This window comes from Thunnus albacares, chromosome 17 (assembly GCF_914725855.1).
Source record: "Thunnus albacares chromosome 17, fThuAlb1.1, whole genome shotgun sequence".
NCBI classification, from domain to species: Eukaryota; Metazoa; Chordata; class Actinopteri; order Scombriformes; family Scombridae; genus Thunnus; species Thunnus albacares.
The window spans coordinates 24340001-24353723 of NC_058122.1; the positions used below are offsets into that span (position 1 = coordinate 24340001).

Consider the following 13723-nt stretch of genomic DNA (forward strand, 5'->3'; position numbering starts at 1 on the left):
CTTTCACAGCCTGTGGAGAGCGTCATTGAACTCAATAGTCTGAGTGAAAAAGATGATGGGAGGGAAAATGTGATTAGGAAGAATGAGAAGTATAGTTTGGAGTTTGGAGAGCAGGAGAAGAAAAACCAATATAGAGAGAGAGGTATGGAGTAGGTGGGGCCGTCAGGATGGAAAAATGTAAGAAGAAGAAAAACCAGTGAAGAGAGAAATAGAGAGGGATGAACAGATGGAGTGGGCTGGGACTATTTTGGTGCACGATGGGATTATCAGCATGTGGTTACAGTATGTTACAGCTGACACGGTATATATACCTCTCTGACTCACCGACTGACTGAATGGCTGTTTGGATGGCCTTCCCATTCATAACAACACAAGAGTCCCTGATACCCTAGAAGCCTGCAGCCCGTAGAGGCCCGTAGAGGCGGCGTTGTTGATAGAGCGTCCGAGTGTCTGACATGTCTAATCTCTCATTTTAGTAGGAAAGCAAAAGCCTATTAATGTAGACAGTTTTTTAAATTTAAATTTTTAACTCCCTCTCAATCATTTCACAGACTGGAGCGGCTTTATTTTGCTTGGTCAAAATGTGTGAATTTAAAAGGGGGACGTATCGTGTGTATCTACAGGTCTATATTTAATTCTGGGGCTGGAATATCTTTGCATGATCTAATACTGGCTCTTTATGCAGCCCCTCGGTTCAGCCTCTGTCTGAAACAGGCTGTTTTAGTGTCTGTGTCGCTTTAAGGCCCACCTCCCGATGAGCCCGCTCTGTTCTGATTGGTCAGCGTCCGGAAGCTGCCCTTCAGCCGATTTCCAGCGGCTCAGGAGGCAACGTAAACAAACAGTAGTAGCAGGATTTCACTTCTTTTATTCATTTATACCTAATATTAAACTTCTCATATACACCCGAACATTTTCAAACCCGAATCTGATCTGAAATATGCGAGATGACAACATGAACAACCCGTGGAACAACCTTAGCATGTTTGTGGGAATGTGCGAACAATCTGATGTCATCGCTAGGAGGAAGTAGAGGTAACTTGGCTCCACACACACCTCCTCACCCGTTGTTAGATCAGGAGGAGGACGAGGGAGAGATGGATGAATTAGACCTCGGCCACATTGTTTTTGCACACTGACATCCAAACACACATCTCCTCTATCTCTCTTCATATTTCTCTGTTAGCTACTACGACCCACAAACGTCGAGGTGAGGTTTTATATGACCGGCATGGCTAGCTACTCGCCTAAACTCTCATTTGATTGGATGAACTTTTGTAAACACCCCTGAGTGCAGGATGAGTCATCAAACATTTGAAACCATTTTACAGGAAGAGGAGATCAAGGATTTGATGTAAAAAAAAAAAAAATACTCTGATACTAATTTTTTGACATGTATTTTGCATATAAGAAGAGATAAATGAACACAGGGACACAGGATTAAAACTGAGAAAATGTATTTTTCATTTCACTGGGACTTTAAGCATCGCCGTTAAATCTTGTCTTGCCTTACTTGCATCACACAGTCACATATTTCCCATCTGTTTGTGCCACAGGACAAGAGCACAAACTATACTCTACTGTACAGGCTCCACCTGTGAGCATGCAGCGCCTGTTTTCTTCTGTCAGTGACTAATAGTTTACCATTACACGGCTTGGCTCTGGTGCGGACCTGCCCGAGCAACTTTTCCCTGCGTCCAGTTCTAGCTGTTGCTGAGGCAACGAGCATCATACTGTATATAGCATCTCTTCTTCTTTCTTGAGGTTCTGGTAGAAACCGGCTCTGGGCTCGCTGTCAAAAACACATAGCAAAGTGAAGCATTGCAAAACACTGTTTTCAGTCACCATGTAATGTAGGGGATGTGGCATAAATTAAAATTGAATGACTGGGAATTTTGAAGACAGAGAGCAGTGTTTTTAAATTAAAGCTGCACTATTTTAAATTCAAAAATGTGTTTTGCTTCTTGTTTGGGATCGGGATGTATGTGCAGAGTTTTGTTTTTCACATCCATCTGATGAAGGTGGAAAGTTTCTCTGAGCTCACCTTAAATCAGCAGGATTTGTGACATCACAACCAGTTTGGAGCCAATCGTTGTCCAGAATGCAACTTACACAAGTGTGATGTGGAAACTTGAATGAAAACATTTGCATTTTCATAATCTTTTCAGACACAAAGTATTTTTATATATCTTCAAACAACATTTGCAACTGAGCCGTAAAGCGATGATATGATTCAGCAACAAAAGCCGAACAATAATTATCACATCATAGGCTTCTTTTTTTTTTTAATCTTATTTTTTGCAGTAATGACCTTGAACTTGGCGCAGTCTGTGCTGCATTTTTTCCTCATCACTCCCTGTCATATCATGCCCCCGACAACAACATACTGATTTGTAATTAAAGTAGGTCATCAGTAAACAGTCTGTCGCACAACCTTTCAGCGTTCAGCAAATCATAAAAATCAAAATGTTAGTGTTGGTGAGAGTCTGCCTGTATTTTAATAAGGAAATACAGAACAAATCAAGTTCTTTGGTTTAGTTTTTATGCTCTCCCTTCTCTCTCTCTTGTGTGCTCTCGCTTACCAAGATGTGTAATATGTGTAATAATAATAATAAAACAAAACATAAGGGTTATAAATATACTTAAAATGTCAGTAAAATAATAGACATACTGATGTCAGGATGAGATGAATGTATTTATTCGGTGACAGGGAATAGTCTTCCTCACCAGCCGCTGTGTAAGATACTATTCAGTCCTGATATAGGAATAAAGTGATGGAAACAAGGTCATAAAGAGGTTCGTTTATGGCTCTAACTTGTCTTGTCTCTTCTTCAAACAACAAATTCTTGTCAGACAACCATATGTCAAGACATCCCAAGGCCTTCTAATCTTTACTGCCGGACAGTCAGCACATTTCCCACGCCGAAGGTTATAATGCTCCCCCTCCCCCGTCAAGTTATAAAAAAACAGATGATTCAACAGTTTTTACATATACCACTCTTATATAGATCAGCTCTACGGTAAACATATATATCAAACAAACTGTAAGGTTGTCGTGGTATCGGAGGTGGATGATAGTTTGTATGTTCTGTCCTACATCGGATTTTATTAACAGACATCAAACCAACACACTGGATGAGCTTCTGTGTAGTATTGATGGTAATGTCATCAGAGGGGGACACAGGAAATGGGAATCAGACAGCAGGGGAAGGGAAAGGTAACACAGGCAGGGTAAATGTTGTGATTTATGCATTTTAAAACATGACTCCCGTTGTTTAAGGTTCATTCTGGGGTGAAGGCAGAGATGTACTGTACATGGCATTCGCCTTCTGTCTTTCATTTCTGTTTTCTGTCATTTCTAACCTTCTCTTCTCTCTCTCTGTCTCCTCTCTGCTAGTGACTATATAATCAAGGAGAAGACAGTGCTTCTGCAGAAGAAAGACAGCGAGGGTTTCGGCTTTGTGCTGAGAGGGGCCAAAGGTAAGGAAGTCATACTTGATTTTTAGCTTCTGGTTTTATGCATAGTACTGTATCAGGTGCAATGCTAATGCATCCTCTCCTGTCATATATATTTTCATGGTGTCTCCAGCTCAGACTCCCATTGAGGAGTTTACTCCCACCCCGGCCTTCCCTGCCCTGCAGTACCTGGAGTCAGTGGACGAGGGAGGAGTGGCGTGGAGAGCCGGTCTCAGGATGGGGGATTTCCTGATAGAGGTACTGACATGATTTACCACCTCATGACTGAAATGAAAGCGCTGACAGATTTCCTATCAGGGTTTCTGAAGGTATACAAAACTAGAAAGCAGTCAAAAAACGCAAAGGTGTTCAGTCCTCTAAATGTTTATAGAAATCTCCATTCCCATGAACATTTTTCAAATTCAAAATGCTTTATTTTACAACTTCCTGCAGCAGAAATAAATATTTTGTTCAGTCGCCCATGGCTTCACTTTCTAATGAATTTCGCTGAGCTGTTGTGTTCTTGAGATGCTAACTAGCAAACACGCAGGATTTAAAACATACGGTAGACTTGTTAGCAGAGGGTTTTGAATTTATTCTTCAGGTGGTCAAAATTTGCAGATCACAAAAAAAGCCTTCGACTTTATTTATTATTTCAAAATAAATTAGGTTTGCAGGCAGGATTTAAACACACAAGTCACAGGAACACACTGATGACATAAGATATAAAACACTTTATTGTCATTTTGTGTGGCAACTGTCCGAAAACAGCAGCAATAAGAACACAAGGGAATGAATTAAAAGATAAATTTGATAAAAAGAATAAAATGAATACAGTGAGCTGTCTATAGTCTATAGTCAAAGACATAACAGCAATGTGAAAAATATTTATAAGAATATAAATGTTAATAATAGAATAAATATACATAGTAAGAGTAATAAACAGCATCGATGGAGTCAAAGACAGAAACACTGATAGCAGCCTGTAAAAGCTAAACAAAGTAGTGAAGCTGTTATTTCATGAAGTGTCTTGATATTAATGGAGACCTTGAACTACAAGTGTGCCTGTCAGTTTCCACTTTCATCAGCTTTATTGACATAAATGTTAGATGAGAGAACGTGAATACGGTTTCCTCCAGCTGACAACGAGCTCTTGTTAAGCTCAGTAACTGTGTTTGACTCTCTCTCTCCGCCCGTCTCCGTCTCCGTCGCAGGTCAACGGTCAGAACGTGGTGAAGGTCGGTCACCGGCAGGTCGTCAACATGATCCGGCAAGGCGGCAACAGTCTCATGGTCAAGGTTGTCATGGTAACCCGCAACCCTGACATGGAGGAGGGTTCCAGAAAGAAAAGTAAGGGTCTGCTGCACCTTAGAGTGGTTCTGCTAGTGGATGCTGGTGGTGGCTGTTAACTTGACCACTTCTGTGTTTTTTTTTCTGTTCCCTTCCCTCCTGCAGTCCCCCAGCAGAGTAAGAGGCTGAGCACTCCGGCTATCGCTCTACGATCCAAATCCATGACTTCAGAGCTGGAGGAGATGGGTAAGAAACAGGCTTAGATAAAGTTTTGGGGGGTTGCAAAGAGGGGGATTAAAAAGAATGAAAAAAAAACAGACTGCTTTAGAGATGTAGACAAAAGCTGAAGAGGAGAAGAAAATATGGATGGAAATAGATTGAGGTGATGAGGAATGATAGAAACAGTGTGAAACCGGAGTGTTGGGGGTTGCCAAAGATGCTGAAAGTGTGAAGGGGACTTGAGCTAGGGCTAAATTTAGACAGCAAGAAAGTAGAGAGGGAGATAGTGTAGTTACTTAGAGATAGAAACCAGAGGGAAAGTAAGAAGATTGGCTGCCGCCGTGGATGACGGTCTCAATGCATTTCACTGTTCTTTCAGAGGTTCCACACTGTCACTTCCAGCACCCCCACTACAGGTAACCCCACCCAGAAAAAAATGTCGCCATCCACCCTGTGATCCCTCTCTCACTTGCCCGCCTTTTCTTACCTCTTACCTCCCTGCACATCCCCCCCCCACTGCTCCCTGGCCCACCCCACAGCTTTAACCCCCAGCGCCCACAGAGCAGCAGTCCACCAGCCCCTCTGCTCCACACACACACACACACACACACACACGCTGACACTCAGCAAGTATTTGTTGCCAAGGTAACACTGCAGGGGAATGGGCGTCACCTGAGAAGAGTTTCCGGGTGCTACGAGCATCATTGCAAAGTGTCTGGTGAGCAAGTTTCCAAAAAAAAAAAAAGGTTTGTTAATATATTTTATTGAAAACGTCTTTGATTCGTTTGGAAGAAAATCACATCCAGGATGAAATTATTGAGATGAGTAATTTTTTTACAACAACTTTGTTCCCGGTCTGTTGCTATGGTAACAGCATTATGTGTGGCTATGCTTATGCCATCTCTATTTGAGGCAAAAATAGTGGGAGGAGAGAGTGCATGTTGAGGGTCAACGCCCCCATTTGCAGATCAGAACGTCGGCCGGTATTTTAGCGGCGATTGGATTATATCTTCCAAACATTTACGGTCTCTGCCGTCAGCTGTCACGGTGAACGATTGACGATGTATGAAAGCTGATGACACGTGTAGCTGCTGGAGAGGAATCTGCAGGGCTTCTTCAGCTGGTCTCAGTACTTTCTCTTAATAACTGACACTTGCTCAACTCAAACAAAAACAAAAAAACAGCAACTACAAAGAGTCCCGGCCTGCTGCTGTATGTCAGAATCTGACTAAAGTTTATCCTAAGTGTAGAAATCAGCCCTTTGCTTCATCCCCCTCCCCCTACCCCATCTCCTCACCTCACCTGCCTTCTCTCTGTGGTGTGACCTCACCTGACCAGCAAAAAGCATGAGCCAACCAGTCTGAAACGCAGGTAGTTTCCTGAACCTCCGACCCACCTCCCTACTGCCCCTCACTATCCAGTGCCCACTATAAACTCTATAATCTAAACCCGTAACACTGTGTGTAAGCAGTGATATTGTATGTATTCTCTCAATACATGCAGTATTACTCCAACAAACATACACAGCATGTAATAACCAAAAAAAACACGATGTTCTTCTTCCAGCACAAATGCAGCAAATAGCTACAACCTCTTTGCAACAGGAAGTCATGGCTTTTAGAGAAAATGTGGTCATTATTTTGAGGAAAAACTATTGCTTGTTTGAAACTGTGGAGACTAGATAATCAAAGGTATCATTTAAGTGTTTAAAAAGGCAACAACACATACTGCTTTTTAAATCCTGGAGTCAGTTTGACACAACATAAAGTTTATTTATCGATATATATATATCCCGAAGTTTTAAGATTCGGTTGCTTAATTTGTAGTCAGACTCCTTATAACTTAAGATCCTCTTTGCCTCCGTCTGGATCAAGGTGAGAGGAGTACAAAAAAGCGACGAAGCCATGTCAGCTGCTGCCATATGCTTATTCTAATGCATTGGAATTCATTTAGCTGTGACGCCTATTAAACTATCTCACCCCTGTGATTGGTGCAGTGTCCCAGTTCACCTAGAAGTCATACTGCAAGATAACAAGGACATTAAAATGGAAATGACCCTGCAGTGCACTTTAAGTGCTCAAATTGTTTTCCCCGGCGCTCGTTTCCAGTGATGTACACGTGTGTTTTGACACGACTGGAGAGGATTCGCGCAGGTGTAGACGTGAGTGAAGGATGAAATACAGTAAACACGAGTTCAGAACCCTTTCATGCTCGGTTTAACCATCAGACATTAAAGTTTGATTAAGCTCGATAAACTACATATTGTGAAATACAACAGCTTGAGTACGGCAGACACACACACAAGATTACTCACACCAGTGGATGCAAACACTAAAGGGTCACCTTTAATTCCTCCTCCCCCTATGGACTTGTCCCTTTACTGTTCACTGTTTTAACCACTAACTTTCTCTTTTCTTTGTCTCCTCTGTCCTCACATCACCGGGATGCTAACCGTTTAACAGTGGAAAGAGGTGGGAATCAGCTTCAAACTAATTTATTTCTGTGTGTGTGTGTGTGTGTGTGTCGTCAAGCGTTTGAGAGTAACACCAAGCACCGTACTGTGTGTGTGTGTGCAGCATATTTACCGTAACATAAGTATGCACGCCTCAGCTGTCTTAAAGCATGGGTGCGATGTACGTTCTTTTACATCGAAGATGGAAAAGCCTGGCGAGATGACTCAGTTTGTCAAGCTCCAGGGAATATGATTAGTATTCACTGTAACAACGCTATCGCACTTTCACTCCTGCCAAAACTTAAGTCTCCTTTTGTCCTCCTTCCAGCTGCTACCCCTTGGAAAAAAAAATCAGGTACGCTCTGGTACACTCTCGCTTAAGGCACTCGTGTTTATGTCTATCCAAAAATGGCTTGGCACTCATCGCTCAGTCACTTACCGGGGCTAATTCTGTGTCTCTTTTTCTTTTTAGAATTCGAATCCTCACAAGTTACAGAGAAGAAGAGGACAGTCTATCAGATGGCTTTGAGTAAGGAAGCTCATGTTTGTCAGCGGATGTTTCCTGAATCTTTTTCCTCTCTTTTTCATCCACCTTCATCAAGTGTGTCCCTCCCCAGCCCCCCCCCCCCCCTTTCCCTCCGCACATTGTTTCCTTCATATTTTTTGCTGTCCATTTATCTGTTTCATTGCCGTATGTCCCTTTCTCTCTCTCTCTCTTTCTCTCTCTCTGTCTGTCTCTTTCTCTCCCTCTGTTCTTCTCTCAGATAAACTTGATGAAATTCTTGCAGCAGCTCAGCAGACAATCAACACCAACGAGGCGCCGGGGACACGGGCGCAGGGGCCGAAAAGAGACAGGGGACGAAGTTTCTATGGCAATGAGGTGTGTGTAGTGAAACATCCCACAGTATATTTACAGTACATGTGAAGAGTGCTCGACTACTATGAGACTGAGCTGCAGTAAGAGAATTATATGAATTTAAAAAATATCAAAGCAAAAAACTTGAAGCTACCGCAGGTTTTAACAGCAAAGTATTAAAGTTTCTCTCATCATTCCTTCTTAAAAAAGTATGGAAAGTAAGAGATCCCCATTGACTGAGACCAAAAGGATACACATGCCTGTACACTAGGGGTGTGCCCGAATACAAATACGTTATTCGGCAAAGCACAAATAGTGGGTTATTTACGAATATTTGTTTCATACAGATATTTTTAAAATTATTTGTTTTTGGGAAGAAAAAGACAAAACATGTCAAATACCAGCGAGCAGGTCAGTTATAGTCGCTATCTCAGTGTCTCTCCTCTGCTCCGCTGTTACGTCTATCAGCAGGTCTCAATGAGGGGAGTAACATCCACCCGCTACATGACGCATATTTCTTAATTTGGACATCACTTTCATTTTCATTTTTAATGTTCTAAAATTATAAGTGTAATAAAAACAAAAACAGGATTTTTAAGCCTCTTTCCACTTTTATTTGAATACAAATACAAATAATTTTACTACCTCAACAAATACAGATACAAATACAAATACTGGGCTCTCTGCAAAACCCTACTATACACTGGCCTATTATGTACAACACATCGACCAACATGACGACAACACATTTTTCACATTCATTTGAGCAGAATGTTTAGTCCAAAGATTTGTAAAATGATGCTAATGTCTCCAGCAACATCTTAAAAGCACTAAAAAGTATAAAAAAATTACACAAAGTGAACAACTACCAGTTTCTAACTTTTTAATCTTTAATCCTTGATTTATTTAAATCTGCATCAAATGATATTTTTGACATCAACATTATCTTATTACTTTTATTCTCGGGCCTACATACTGTATATATTGTATGTTGAGTCTCACGGCTCTCACCGCAGTGCGTTTTACTCTCTTTCACATGCTCCTCGTGTGTTTACCATTTCAGCAGAACTACGGGGATCAGTCTGGGATGGGGATGATGGGTCTCGGCTATGACCGCGGCCAGTACACCTCAGGTCACGCCCCTCAGCACGGTATGCTGCGGCAGAAATCCATCGGTGAGGCTGTCTGTTTTTTCCGTCTGCCCCTCCGTCCACCTGTCTGTCTGTCCTCTGGACCAGTGGAGGTCTACGCTGTGCTGACCTGTTTGTCTGTAGCCAACAATGTCTTGTCTGTGGCCAAAAAAAAAAAATGTGCGCACTTTTTATTTGTTTCTGTAGCTGATCATGTGCTATACACTCACCTGTTTAACTTACTCTACCTGTGCTGTAACAATAAGATGTTTGTTTGTCTTACACTCACTCTACTACTACTTGTTATATATAAAGCAGCGCCACTAATCTCCTTGTTTATTCTAATGGCTTATTTTCTGGTTTGTTGCTTAGTAAGGCTTTGCTAACTCTCCCTCTGAAATAGTTATATGCTCCCCGGTGACCAGCAAAATAAAATGCTGGTGTGTGATCATGTCCACTTGCTACTTGTTTGTGAAATATTTAACACTAACTGACTTACATACTAACAGACATAAGAATCGAGGACAGACTCGCTGGCAGGTAGATGGGCGGGCAGATTTTGACAGACACTCTCAAAGATTACCCCTTTTTCTGGCTCCATTTCCTCTTATTACACAAAAAAACGTTTATTCTGTCCTTGTTCATCAGCCTCTCTTGATGTCTCTCTGCACCATCTGTACCACCTGTAAATCCTTATTTCATCCCTGTTTGTTTTTTCTTTATTTGTGACTGCTGTACTGCAGGGGTGCCTGAGGAGGAGAAGCAGCTCCTGCATCCTCCAACCATGAAGTTTGCCCGCAGTCTGTCGGTTCCCGGCCCAGACGACATCCCCCCTCCTCCCACCACTGCTCCGCCGGACCCTCCGTTCTCCTCTGCTCCTCCGCTAGGTTGGAGAGCTAAGTCATCTCAGCAGCCCTCTGTCTCCGTGTCCCAGTCCACATCCACCTCTGCGCACTACCAGCCCTACTCCCAGTCAGTGCACTTCACCCATGGCGGCAGGGAGAGGGCAGGCGGTCCCAGCACCGGCCCCGGCGGTGGAGCGGCGGACCACACCACCTCGTATTCTCACGCAGCTGCCCACACTGCTCAAAGCAGGACTGCTTCGCGGAAGGTTGCTTATACTGGGGAGCCTGTTGGAGCTGGCATAGGTGCAGGTGGAGGGGCCAAGGCAGCAGGTCTTAGAAGAGGCTACAGCACCGCCATCCCCCCATCCAGCATTGCCACTGTAATGCCCCAGCAACAACAGACTACCCAGAGTCAAGCCCAGCGAGCAGACCGCAGTGCGGCTGGGGCTGGAGCAGGGGGTCCTAAAGGAGGGGCTCGGAGAGGTAAGGGCCCCCTGGTGAAGCAATCGAAGGTAGAGGACCTGCGCATGGGCCAGGGTACGCTGGGTGGCAAAGGTTCGGTGGAGAAAAGCTCCATCCCGATTCCCACCATTATCGTCAAGGCTCCTTCAACCAGCAGCAGTGGACGCAGCAGTCAGGGCAGCAGCGTGGAGGCCGATGCACCTGCATCAGGGGAGACGGACGAAATCAAAACACCCCACGGTCCTCCTCCCTCCACCCCTGCTCCACAGCCCCCTGCCCCGCCTTCCATCCCAGCACCGCCGCCTCCCTCCTTGCCTTCTATCAGAGCCCAGGAAAACCTGGACTTTACCAGCCAGTTTGGGGCTGCCATCGTTGGCGCAGCTCGCAGAGACAGGGAGAGGTTTCACGAAGCCCGCAGAAAGAGTGCCTCCTTGTTTATGTCTGCTGAGGACGAAGTGGGTCTTGGGATAGTGAGCGATGGAGTAGGAGGGGGAACAAGGACTCAGGTGTCACAGCTTAGCACACAGGCTGAAAGTTCATCCACACGGCTGCGCCCGTCCAAGTCTATTGACGAGGGCATGTTCTCTGGGGACACCTTTATCCACCACACCCGTAGTATGCCTCCAGCCTTTGGCTTACCTGAGTATTCCTCACCTGCTCTAGACTATCAACCTAAGTCTGTGCCTACTGACTTGTACACAGCAGCAGGTAGGCAACAGGCAGCTGCCTCCACCACCACCTTCATTCACCCTCTAACAGGAAAGGCTCTTGACCCCACATCGCCTCTAGGCCTCGCCCTGGCTGCTAGAGAGCGTGCTCTGAGGGATGACAGCAGGTTAAGGCGGGGAACGGAGCACCACTTCACCCGCCAGATGTCGAGTGTGGTGTTTCCTTCGTCTACTGTTACCTCTCAGCCGGTGTCGTCCGCCGCCCAGACCTCCAGTTCCTCCTACCTGGTCACCTCTTCTTCTCTGGCTGCCACCACACCCACTGTTGGCCGCCCGCCCTCGCCCAGAATCCTGAGAGGAGTTGGGAGCGTGTGGGGTGAGGACGGCAGCGGAGGAGAGAGGGAGCGGGAAGGAGGAGGGGCACGCGAGGGGCTAAGAGTTCGCTTTTCTGAGGACAAAACAGTCCACACACACCACTACCAGTCTCAGCCATATCAGCCAACCTACAAGGAGAGGGAGCGGGAGAGGTCGAGGGAACGGGAGAGGGAGCTGTCGAGGGAAAGAGAGAGGGATAAAGAGAGAGAGGGTTACATGAGGAGGGCAGAGCAGGCTGCTGCCAATGCAGCGGCGGCTGATAGCGCTGCTCAGCAGGCTGCTCAGCAGGCGTCCCAGTCTCAGCAGCCTCGGAGGCCCTCTTTTCTCAGGATGGAAAGTCAAGCTGATGCCTATATCTTGTCCCTCACCCCTCCCTCTCCTCCACATACCAGTGCTCAGCAGACAACAAGCACTACTGGGAGCACTGGGACTGGCCTGATGGTTCTTCCTCCTCCTGCCCCTTCAGTTGATGCGGACGATGAGTTTGTCTACGCGGACCCCCTCCCACCTCCGTTGGAGTTTGCTAACAGCTTTGACAGGGGAATATCAGGGTACTCACAACGTGGGATGCTCCCCAACAGCGTGACCGCCCGCCAACAGCAGGTCCCACCTCCTCCACCTCCTCCTCCCCCACCACCACCACCCCCTCCACCCCCCCAAAAAGAACCATTTGCAAGCGGGTTTCCTGCTCATACACCCCTGCCCTCACCGCAGGCAGGGGACTCCACTGCCTCCAGCCTCACATCATACGACAGTGAGGTGGCTAACCTGACTCAGTCCGCTCCCTCCCCCTCCCAGACGTCGCCCAACCCCCCCTCCTCCCTCCTCACCCTCTACCCTGCAACCCACCTCGATAGCTGGACCTCCACCTCCCCCATCAGTCTCACCGCCGCCCCCTCCCGGCTCCTACCACAGACCCTTCTCTATGTCCCACCCCCACCACCTTTACAACAACACTCACACTCCTGGGCGCTCCTCCCCCACGCCTCCTCCGCACACTGTCGCACCGCCCCCGGCCTACCGTGGCCCCCCAGCGCCCTCCTCCACTGCTGCCACCTCTGCTCCGCACAGGGGCACCGCCTCCCTCGCCACGACCACTAGCTGTGCCGCTACAACCACCGCTGCTGCCACCACAACAAGCACCTCCACTCAGCTCTACCACGAGCGAACGCACACCACACATACACCTTCCTCCACCACCATCACCAGTAGTCGCAGGACGGGAGAGCACCACCGTCATCCCCCTGCCGCCAAGAAAGGAGAGTCCCAGGAGACGGTGGTGGACTCTGGGATCGAAGAACTGGACAGCCGCAGCAGCAGCGACCACCACCTGGACAGCATCCTGGGTCTTAGTGGAGCTACTGTCCGAGGAGAAAGGCTGGACCGAGCGGAGAGAGGAGGAGGCGGGGTTGGTGGACGGATCGTAGGGGGAAGTGGGACAGGGGAATCAGAAAGGGGAGGAGATTTTCTAGAGTCTTACATGAGCTACCTGGACGGACAAACTTTTGAGATGCAGAATGCCACAGCAGCAGCCTCCACCTACCCAAAATCCAACAGGTTTAGAGAGGGAGGTCGCGTCAGCGAGCTACACAGACAGACCAGCACCGCTCCTGCATCCTACCACTCCCACAGACGAAGAGAAGACCAGGAAGAGGAAGAGGCAGAGGAAGGTGTGGCAGAGGATGAAGGTGGCCACGATGGGTACGGGGTGAGGGACATGCAGAATTTGGGACGTCCAAGTTCACCGTATTTTGATCGCCCACGTACTCCTGAGATGAAGCCTATGTGGGGCGAGGGGCAGATGAGCGGTGAAGGAGGCCAATTCGGGACACTTTTAGAGGGAAAGAAGATTTACCCTCCCGCATCTAGTATGAAGCCCAGCATCATAAATGAGCTGAGCAGCAAACTGCAGCAAAGAACCAAGGACAGCTGGAGCAGCCAGAGACCACTGAGTAGACACAGGTACACATCAG

General features: G+C 46.6%; 1 protein-coding gene across 1 annotated transcript in view; it reads left to right on the forward strand.

Annotated features, from left to right (window-relative positions):
* Positions 1-13723, forward strand: part of shank1 (SH3 and multiple ankyrin repeat domains 1) — a 99459-nt gene that overhangs the window by 78320 nt on the left and 7416 nt on the right. Inside the window, 11 exon segments of the mRNA XM_044331472.1 lie at positions 3395-3477; positions 3587-3711; positions 4668-4803; positions 4909-4989; positions 7425-7433; positions 7743-7769; positions 7887-7943; positions 8179-8294; positions 9334-9445; positions 10144-12560; positions 12562-13712. Coding sequence (XP_044187407.1) covers positions 3395-3477; positions 3587-3711; positions 4668-4803; positions 4909-4989; positions 7425-7433; positions 7743-7769; positions 7887-7943; positions 8179-8294; positions 9334-9445; positions 10144-12560; positions 12562-13712 — 4314 coding nt within the window.